This window comes from Haliaeetus leucocephalus, unplaced genomic scaffold (genome assembly GCF_000737465.1).
Source record: "Haliaeetus leucocephalus isolate CR32 unplaced genomic scaffold, Haliaeetus_leucocephalus-4.0 Scaffold362, whole genome shotgun sequence".
Classification (NCBI taxonomy): Eukaryota; Metazoa; Chordata; class Aves; order Accipitriformes; family Accipitridae; genus Haliaeetus; species Haliaeetus leucocephalus.
The window spans coordinates 8,091,870-8,101,887 of NW_010972798.1; the positions used below are offsets into that span (position 1 = coordinate 8,091,870).

General features: G+C 57.0%; 2 protein-coding genes across 2 annotated transcripts in view; one reads left to right on the forward strand and one right to left on the reverse strand.

Moving 5' to 3' along the window:
- TCTEX1D2 (Tctex1 domain containing 2) overlaps positions 1 to 3,745 on the reverse strand; it is a 9,929-nt gene extending 6,184 nt beyond the window's left edge. Inside the window, exon 1 of the mRNA XM_010573114.1 lies at positions 3,642 to 3,745. Within this exon, the coding sequence (XP_010571416.1) occupies positions 3,642 to 3,745 (104 nt within the window). The remainder of the gene's footprint in view (positions 1 to 3,641) is intronic.
- Positions 3,746 to 4,275: 530 nt separating this feature from the next.
- PDCD1 (programmed cell death 1) lies at positions 4,276 to 9,675 on the forward strand. The gene is made up of 5 exons (XM_010573116.1): positions 4,276 to 4,384; positions 6,461 to 6,757; positions 7,802 to 7,957; positions 8,587 to 8,621; positions 9,457 to 9,675. Exons 1-5 carry the CDS (start codon positions 4,276 to 4,278, stop codon positions 9,673 to 9,675), a joined length of 816 nt encoding a protein of 271 aa, XP_010571418.1.
- Positions 9,676 to 10,018: the final 343 nt, after the last annotated feature.

Consider the following 10,018-nt stretch of genomic DNA (forward strand, 5'->3'; position numbering starts at 1 on the left):
GCCGGCTGCGGCCGCAGGAGCCTCGCTGGGAGCGCCCGGCTGCTGCGGGGGCAGCGGGTGCAGGCGGAGGAGAGCGCAGCCCCAAACCGTTGCCGTTACGAAGCCTCTTCCCCCGATTCCTGCCCCTGTTGTTGCTGCCAGACCCCGTGCTCCCTTCCTGCCCCGGGGCCGTGCATCCCAGCCGTCGGCACGGAGATCCCAGCCTCGCTCCTTTCTTCCAGAAACTTCTTAAATCTTCCAGAAAGGCCTAAAATTGCCGCTCCCCGATGTCCTCCCCATGTCACACCCTTGTCCTCTTTTCACTGTCCGCAGCTGCCGTCTGTCCCAAGGAAGTCTGGCCAACGACAGCTTGAGTATGACACAGCCCCCTCCGGAGAAGCTGACATCCTGCTTCCTCCGCTGTTTATCTTGATGCAGCAATCTCCGCGATCACGCTTCTTACGTGCAGCAGATGACACCGCTGAGAACGGTCCTCCGGCGCTTCACCCAGCTTCGAATGGAAACAGTGTGAAGGCGCAGCTGGTGCGGAGCGTGCCGGTGCTGGGGATGAGGGGCTGGAGGGAGCACTCATGTGCGGTAGGGCTGGGGGGCACCAGGGATTGGGGCTCTGTGGGCAGGGTGCTGCCTGGAGGTGCCCTCGGGTGCAGGAGGGTGTGAGGCTGCACCAGGAGGCACCTCTGCCGGGGTTTTGCTCGGGATGCACAGACTCATCCCGGCTGGCACCAGGTCCTGTCCCAACCCGCTCTGAGCACGGGTAGGTTCCTGAGACCCTGAGCAGGAGCAGCAGCTCCTGATTTCCATGGGTTTTAGCAGCACCGCTTGCTAGAGATCGGAGCCCTTGGTACCGCCAGGCTGGGCATTAGCTCTGCCCGCTGGCAGGAGCAGCACCCTGCTGCCATGCCGGAGGTGGCGGTGGCCCCATGCCATACCCATGTGGCACCTTCGCATCACAGTTACCATTGCCCTGCCCAGGCCCTGCAGATTTCCACTTGCTAAAGGAACAGTTTTGTACCTCCGCTCCATCCCTCCGCTTACTTGCTGCTTACTCACCAACCCCCCTCCAGAGCCTCTGCCTTTCCCTGCAGGGTCAGGCGTTGCTCATGCAAATCATTTGCAGGGGCCTTCCTAATTTCTGAGAAGTATCTGAAAGACCTCGATGCTCTCTGTGTTTATTTGCAAACACTATTAACCATTTCCTCTTCTTGCCCCAGCCACATCGTCTCCTGTCTGGGTCAGACCCACAAATATGAATTCAGTTAAACCAGCGGGGGAGGGATCTTTGGGAACATGTGCGTTTCACTTCCTCAGCATCTTTTTGTGGTAATTTGTGTTCCCCATCTCATTTGGGAAGTTTGCTTTCCTGGACTTTGAGGACATTCAGCTCTGGGCTTCAGTCAGCTCCATCTGAAGTGTTTGGTCATTGCTTTCTTCTTCATCTTCCAAATTTTCAGTGCTCCTTAAATACCCAAGATGCTTTTAAGCCATTTTGGGACTGAACCTCGATCCTTTGAGGCGATTGCTCAGGGTGATAGCTGTGTGCCTCGACGGTGGTGGCTGCAGGAGACTGGGGCCTCGTCTGGGTCACAGCTGTGTAGCTGGGACCCTTGCTGACACATTGGGCCAGCTTCTTCTTGGGAAAGAAAAGGACATTAATGCTTCAATGAAGTGGTGTGACGTGCTTGCTGAAGTTCCTGTCTCTTAGTTATGAAGAGCAAACTGTTTTCTCACTTACTCCTCTTTCTCCTTCCTTTTTAACCCTTCTTTTGCTCTTTCAGTGGCCAAATAGAAGAGGACTGCCCCATGCAATTCACCACATTTCAGCTCAGAGAAAGAGAATTTATTTTAAGTATCAAAGGATCTTTTTCAGGCCCCCCTCAGCTAACCCCGGGATGTGCCATCCACCCCTTTGGGCTGGAGGGGATTTACCAGCATGAGTGGGGAGCCACAGCACAGCTGGAGCCAGGCTGTTTTCCTTGGCGATGGAGAAGCTGGCATAAGAGCCAGCAGGAGCTGTGTTGGTCTTGCAGGGTGCAGGCAGGATGCAAAGCTTGCCCAAAGCCTGGGGACTGCTGCAGGGCCGAGGCCGGGCTCCTCCGTGATGCCAGCACCCAGGGCATGTGCTGGGCTGGGGCACGCCACTGCTGCTCACCTCACTTTCCCCCTCAGCAGCTTCCTAGCAGCGAGATTGATCTTTTCTTTTATTCTTTTCATCCTTTTAAATTTTTTTTTCAGCAAAAAGAGGAAAAAACCCCTGTTCTCTCTCTTGCGACAGAGCAAGCTTTCCATCAGCGTGCTGCTGGAGAGCTCCCGGCTTGCCCTCCTCTGCAGTTTCTGCTGCGTGCTCTGCGGCTCTGCGAGCTCCCCGGTGCTTCCTGGCTGCACACAGCCTCATCCTGCACCCCAAGCAGCCTGGAAAGGCTCCGGTGTCAGTGCCGGTCCCCAGCCTGCTGGGGAGAAGGGGGGAGCGCTGGGGCACAGGTTTCCGAAGGAACCTGAGCATCTGTAAACATTGCTGTATGGTCTGCATCTAGCCACCACTGGTTTCTAGTGGACGTGGCAGCCTCCCCGCCCCGGATACCAGCTTGTGCCCCATTTCGAGCGTGCATTGGAAAGTTTGAGCAATTCGTGCTACGATTTTAATCAGAGACCTCTGCTGCTATGCAGGGTGGGGAGGGTGAGCCAGTTTTTCCTGCTGATCCCTAGTTTGGTGAGTAGCGATCTCGGTGGTGATACCTGTCACATCTTCCGCCTCTAGAAACCAAAACATGTTGCAAGCGCCAAACAAGCCTCCCCACATACGGCCCAGATGGCTGGTGTCACCTTTTGGGGACACAAAGCCTATAGGTGGAAAAGCCTTGCTGTCAGCTTCCATATTTTCTGGAATTTAGTTTAGTTTAGTTTAGTTAGTTTTTTTTTTTTTTTTAATGAAAATGCAGGAAATTGCGAAGAAAGAGGCGATGTCCACCTTGGAGCCCCCCAGCACCGTTGCACATGGTGGAGAGCGCTCCTCTTGCCACCCTGCCAGGTGGTGGCCTCTGGCCAGGCGGCATGGGAAGGTGACAAGGAGGGGACAACCCCCCCAGGCTTGCTGTGTGGCCCAAGCAGAGCAAGAAGCTCATGAGAAAGGAGTGATGCTGCAGTGCCAGGAGGAGACTGGAAGAGAGGACCCAGGACAGGCTGGATTGAGCCACCAACCCAGGGTGAGCCCTGCCTGCCCTGGCTCAGAACCCCCTCGTTGGCCATCCCGAATTAGGGGTGGCTTCCCCAGCCCGCTCGCCTGCCAGGGCCCTGTTTGAAAGCGAGAGGTGAGCAAGCTCCAGTCCTGCTGCTGGTTTCTGAAAGCCCAGAAAATAATGAAATCATCATGAGAAACACATCCTTCACCCCGATTATTAATTTTCCCCTGACACTTTCCAAAATTGCGGGGCACCGAAGCTGTGTTCGAGAGAAGCGGAGGAGCCAGCCACAGTGTGCTTTCACCTTCGGTTATTTCCTATGCAAGTATTAGTCAGTGAGGCGAGCGGGGAACATCACCGGTGGAGAAATTAAAGAATTCTGCTGCAAAGGTCACCCCAATAACAGCACCCCGGCCCTGGGCACCTGCTCCTGCTCTCTGCAAATCTGTCTGTGGAGAAACACACCTAAGGAGGTAAAACTTCTCCTTCTCTGCCTTCGCCACCTTCTTCACCTTCTTCCTCCTCTCCCATCCCTTCCCGGTGGGAGCAGCCTGCCAATGGTGCCCCATGGCTGCTCAGACCCTGCCTGGCTGCCCAGTGCCACATGTCCCCCAACCCCCCCCCGCCATGGGCACCTGCTGGCAGCACCCATGGGTGCCTGGGAACCCAAGACAGCCCTTTGACTTACGGGCCAGGCTTGCGGTTGAGGACATGTCCCCAGTGGTCCCTGCCTGCTCCATCCCTGGGAGCTTTCCCCAAAAAGGGTGCGGGCTCAGAGGTGCCCGTCCCCGCTGCTCGGCAGCCGGGTGCCTGCGTGGGAGCGCACTGGGAGCGCGCGGGGAGGGGAAGGGGCCAGGGCTGGCTCAGCTGATCCTTGCGTCTGCGGGGAGGAAGCTGGGGGCGGGAGGCAGCCCGGGTTTCCCTCTGGGGCAGAGATGGGCACGTTTCATTTCCACCCCAGCCCCTGCCGCGCACGCCAGAGAACAAGCTGCCACTGTGGGGAAGGAAGAAAGGAGGGAGAGAGCCGGAGGTGGCACGGCACGGCACGGCACGGCACGGCAAGGCACTCCTGCCAGGGCAGGGGACCGACTGGCTCGCCATGGCTCCGTGTGCCTCGAAGACAATGTGGGGCAGCGTGGAGATGGCCCTGACCGGCCTCTGCGCCGTCCTGCTCTGCTGCGTCCCCATGCTGGCCAGCTGCCGCCGGGGTAGGTACCGGAGCACAGCGTGCTCGCCGATATGGCCCGTGTTGTTTGCAGCTGGTGGAAAACGTCTAAGGGCTGGGAGCTTTGTAGTTAAAAATAGCTCTGGCATCAAGAAGGCAGAAAAGCCAAAGCTTTTGGGGACGCACAGCTGAAGCGAGGGAAATGGGGATGCTCAGGGCAGAAATGGGGTTAGAGGATAGAGAAGGGGACATGTCCCCCGCCCATGGTGCCAGCACTGGAACCGCATTGTGGGCACACTGTCTATGATTGGGGTTTGGTGTTGAGTCTCTGGGTTTACCCGTGCCATGCGGGGTCTGGGGTTTTCTGCTCTGGCTTTCATGGCTTCGGGCTGCGACTTTGGGCTGCGCCTCATGGTTTGGACTTGATCCTGGGGGAGCCAGGGTCCTGTGTGCAGTTTTGCTCAGGGTGAAATTTGGGGAAGAAAGGGAGATGGAAGGGAAGGGGTGAGTCTGGGCAGAGCAAGCAAGAGCCCTGATGAAGCCATGTCCCCCTTTCCTCCCAGCCTGGCTCTTTCTTTGGTGGCTTCGGGTGTTTTCTGCCCCGAGGGTGTGTGCAGGGCTGGGCGTCCCTCGGAGCAGATGTTACCTCTGGTGCTGGGAAGATGCAGGGAAACATGTAAACGCAACCTCTGCTTTCAGAAGTCCTCCGAGTGCTTCATTCATTTCTGGCAGCAGCACTGGGTAGGAAGCAAAGCCCTGAGCCTGCTGAATATTTCCTGTTAAACACAAGAAACCCAGAATACTGCAAAAATTATGCCTCTCGGTGTGGGCACTGCCACGGCCAGCACTGCCTGTGGGAGCCAGGGCACTTGCCTCCCTCCCTCCCTCCTCCCGTCCAGTCTCATCCCTCATTTCTCAGCCCAGTTTTCCATCTAATCCTGTATCTATTCAAGGAATTGTCCTGGATCCTTTTCTGGTTGGTGATGCTGAGGTCATGGTCCTATGGCCTCAGGCCAGTACTAGAGCAACGGGAAGGAGTTTTTAACTCTGCCTGCAAGCTCTGGGGCTGCTATCAGTGGCAATTTCTGAAAAGGGAAGATTAGCTTCTTAATGGCAGGGACTTTTCAAAGCATTGGCGGTTTGAATAGCTTGGTCAGATAAATTGTGTGAAACATGCTTCTTCCTGCTTTTTATTGCTCCCCACAAAAGTTAATGCAGCAACTGCCTCGTCCTGCTGGATGGGGCTGGCTGAGCCGGGACGTTGTGAGCCTGGCCCGTGTTCATGTTCGCAGCATCCCCGCTGCCCGGAGTGGGATGAGCCGCTTGGGATCATGGGCAGGGAAATGTGGCGAAGCAGCAGGGCTGGTGCTAAGGGCTGTGGGGGCTGTGGCCATGGCTGACTGCCCTCTGTGCTGGGAGCAGCTTGGCAAGCCTGGCCAGGACCCCCCCGGGGTGGGTGCCTGGCTGCCCACTTGCATGCGAGGAGGGGACAGGCAGCTGGAAAGGGATGGCATCGTAAGCTAAAGGTCACTCTGCCCCGTCAGACGGTCTCAGGCTGGGGATGGCAAATGCTGTGCCCTGGGCAGCCCCTGCCCACTCTGTGCTCCCAGCATGGAGCAGTGGGCAGAGCCGGAGCACCCTGGCAGGCAGCCGGGCACGCAGTGGGCTGCGCTGCGGGGTGCTGCCCCAGCCCAGGACTTGGTCCCTCTGCTCGCCTTCAGAGGCAACATCAGCTGGAGGAAGGATGACTCAGACACTAAAATACAGGATAAATTTAAAAGAATACAATCCCCAAAGCCTGTTTTCCCCTGTGCAGGTGTTCTGGGTTAATTTTAGGTAGCCCAGACCACAATCAGCTCTGCTGAAACCACTTCATGGTACAGTTACTACCCCTGAGCATCCCCCTCTGGCCGGCAGGCACACACTCAGAAAGGGGAGACGTGGTGTGATGTACCTCCCCGTGATCTGGGGTGATGCTGCGGACTGGCCTTGCGTCCTTGGTTCCTGCATGGGGGGTATGCCTGTTTCTGGACCTGTGCCCACTGTAACCATGTCTGTTCCTTGTTTCCTCTCTCCCAAACAGTGACCCTCTTCCCAGCAGTGTTAACTGTCCCTGCAGGCAGCTCAGCCACCTTCTTTTGCAATATCTCCATGGAGAATGACTCTGGGTTGGAGTACAGCCTCAATTGGTACAAGGAGACCAACCACAGCCAAGCCCAAAAAATTGCTGAGATCAGCCGGAACAACCCACAGACGAAGACAGAGAAGTACCTGCTCACCAACCACACTCCTGCCTTCAAGATTGAGATCCTGAACCTCTACCAGAATGACTCAGGCTCCTACTACTGTGGACTAATCACCTTCTTTGAACCCGATAAAGTGATGGAGAGCAGCCGGTCCCACCTGGTGGTCACAGGTCAGCCTGGGGGCTGAGCTGATGGGAACAGCTCATTGGTGTCATCCCATAGTGCTACCCCTTCCAACACAGTGCAGCCCCAGGGCATAAGGCAGGCAGTACCCCGCTGAGGGAGGACCTGGTGTGGGTCAGGAGAGCACAGCTCTGCCCTTTCCCCTCTCCTTGCATGCAGGGTTGAGGTCTAGGGACACAAGCTGTCCTCCCCCATCTGCCTTGTGGCTGGATCTGGTCCTGAGGCAGGAGGTCTCCAACCTGCTGGGGCTGTGTCCCCAGTGATGCTGTTGGCAGGAGTGAGTCCATACCCATGGATGGAGGCAGGAGGCCAGCATAGGGAGCTGCTTTCACCCACAGATGGAGGCAGGAACCATTGTAGGGAGCTGCCTTCGCCCCTGAACAGCTCCTTTGGGGATAGAGATTGTGTTTGGGGTGACGACCAGGGCTCTGACCCCCTCGAACAGCCAGTGTTGATGTAGATACCCTTGTTGCAAAACCATGCCCTGGGAGGGTCTCATAGCACCATGGCGTGGGAGAATGAGATCTTGCAGCAAGATCTGCCATGCCTTTGCTTGGCAGCATGGAGGCTTTGTGGGGCTGAAGGTAGCCTTTTAGAAAAAGGACAAGAACTGCAGAAGTCACTCTTTCACATCTCTTCCCAACATGAGCTGATGCTGTGATGGCCCCAGGACATGGAAGCAGAGGGTAGGCTTGGGGAAGCTGTGTCCTCCATGGGGCTCTGTTGGGCATGGGGTCATGCTGCAGGGCTGCTTCGGGCTGCAGAGCGGTGCCCTGGCCCCCTGCACTCCAACTCTCAGCGGTGTGGGATCATCCTCACCACCTGCAATGGGAAGGCATGGGACATGGCCAAAACATCCCCCATGTCAGCCGAAATTCAGGGCCTTTGGTGGGGCTGTGGCAGCCCGCCTGGGACTGAGCCCTTTCTGGGGACAGCCCCCATGTTCCCCTGTTGCCTTTCACAAGGACTAGAGGCCATTTTACCCTCCTGACCTGCTGTTTTGTTCTCCCTTTTTTGAATGGCTATTACAGCAGCCCCTGAGAAGACAAATGCCACAGATGAACCCGAGATGGAGGAAGGCAGTGCCCCGAACCACAGTAGGGCTGTGCTCGTGGGCATCTTGCTGCTGACTGGGGCGGTTGTGCTGCTGATCTTCGGCTACCTCACCGTCACGTACCGGAGAGGAGGTACGATCCCCCACAGGGACCATGCTGCACTGAGGGGCTGGGGTCTGCCACGGGACCTGATAGGTGATGCTCATCCAGCAAACCCAGCTGGGACCTGGGGCAGCCAGACGCCTGCAGCTCCCTGGGGTACACGGGCTGGTTCAATGTGCTAAACTCATCTGTGGCATGTCCCCATGGGACAGGTATCTCCATGCCTAGGGGAGAAGGGTTCTTTGGGCCCTGCTCGCCCTTCATAGACCCCAGATCACATGCTGTGGCTTTGCACCGCTCGTTAGTGCGGTGCCTTAATGTTGCATGTGAATCCCTCGCATGCACCTTTGGGGCACCTCATCATCTCCTTGCTGCAACTGAGCATTGCCTCAGCCATCCCACAGGCACCCAGGGGAGCTCTCCCAGAGGGCACCCCTGAGGAATCGCACCCCACGAATCCCAATTAAACCCTAGACAGTGGGCTGGTATCTCACTTGTCCTTGTAATGCTCAGGGTCTTAGACCGGAGTGGAGACGGAGGAAGTGTGGTGCAATGGTTGCCATGTCCAGCACTCTCCTAGGATGTGGGGGCTGGGTCAGCCCCAGCCCCAGATGGTCGAGCTATCTTGGCATCTTCTAACCAAATGTGTTACTTTGCAGATGTGCAGAAACCACCAAGTGAAAACACACCAGCGGTGAGTTTTCCGTCTCTGATGCCCTTCCGTGCTGCAGGGGAGCATTGTGACATTGCTGGGGTGCAGAGGGTGCAGGGCCTCCCTTTATCAGCCCTTCACAGGCTTCTCGCTCCTCCTGTCTTCTCTGATGCTGCTTGATCTTTTCTGCACAGTTACAACTGCATTTCTGCACCTGCAGCACAGCCCCATCACAAAATCAAAAAAACTGCCCGAGGGAGGATGGGACCTCTCTAGTCCAACCCTTGCTTAAAACAGGGTTATCTTTGATAGTGGATTGTGTTGCTATAGAAAATGGGAGGAAACATTCCTCCCCCAATATATTAAGCTGAAATTTCTTTTGCTGCAGCTAGGTCCTGCTTCCTGTCTTCCTTTTGCCAGGCACCACCGGGAGGAGTATGGCTCCATCTTCTCTCCAATCCCATTGGGTAGCTGAAGGCAGCGAGTAGGTCCCCCTTTGCTCTCCCCTCTCTGGGCTGAGCAAACTCAGCCCGAGACTCTCCTGGTGCACCCTGTGCCAGCTCGGAGCCCAATGGAGAGGTGGGAAAAGGGCTCCTAGTACAACCCTGCCTTCCATGGCTGGGCAGGCAGGGAGCCCAACCTGCCTGCAGAGGCAGAGAGCTGAGACTCACATGGCTTCAGTGGTGACCCCAAGGCTCACAGTCTGGTTTCTCTGGGAAAACGCTATCCCAGATCTGCGTGTCTTTCTGCTTTGTGTCGCTCTCACCTTCCCAGCATGCTTCAGAACTGGTTTTGGCACTTGCTGTAAAAAGGGGGTTGTACTGGGGATGGTGGGTGCCTCTGGATGATGAAGTGCCCCGACGGGGTTTCCTTGCAGAAGGAAGAAAAGCCCCCCATGGTGTCCATATCCACTGTGGACTACGGCGTGCTGGAATTTCAGTGCGACCAGCGCACCCAGGTGCCCCCCGAGACCCGGCCGGTTGACCAGACTGAATACGCCACCATTGTCTTCCCAGAGGAGAAACCTGTCACGCCGGAGCGGGGGAAGAAACACCAGGATGAGAGGACTCGGCAGCTGCAGTCACAGCCCTGCTGAGGGCTGGGGTCCCTCCTCGCCAGGGGGTGTGGGCAGGGACAGGCTGCCCCAGACGCTCGCTCCCACCGCAGTTTGCAGTTTGGAAAAATAGAGTGTGCCAGGACCAGAGCGACAGAGGCGCTGCTGCTGGAGTTGATATCAAACAGTCCTGGCCATGGTGGGATTGTGGCCATGAGATGGGTACCTCGGGACAAGGAAGGTCCCTTCTGGGCTCCACGTGCCACCTCTTCACTCAGGGCAGGGAGGAGGGCTGGGGCAGAGCAGCAGTGCCAACAGGTCTGTCCCAAAGGCGATTTACATCGTGCCTCAGTTTTCTACCTCCACCAGGGCTCTCTGGAGTGGC

Bases quoted from the DNA above. Each gene is read 5' to 3' on its own strand.
- PDCD1 (XM_010573116.1), top strand. From the start codon at position 4,276: ATGGCTCCGTGTGCCTCGAAGACAATGTGGGGCAGCGTGGAGATGGCC. The intron at 6,758-7,801 runs GTCAGCCTGGGG...TGGCTATTACAG, and splicing joins GTCCCACCTGGTGGTCACAG to CAGCCCCTGAGAAGACAAAT. The intron at 7,958-8,586 runs GTACGATCCCCC...GTTACTTTGCAG, and splicing joins CGTCACGTACCGGAGAGGAG to ATGTGCAGAAACCACCAAGT.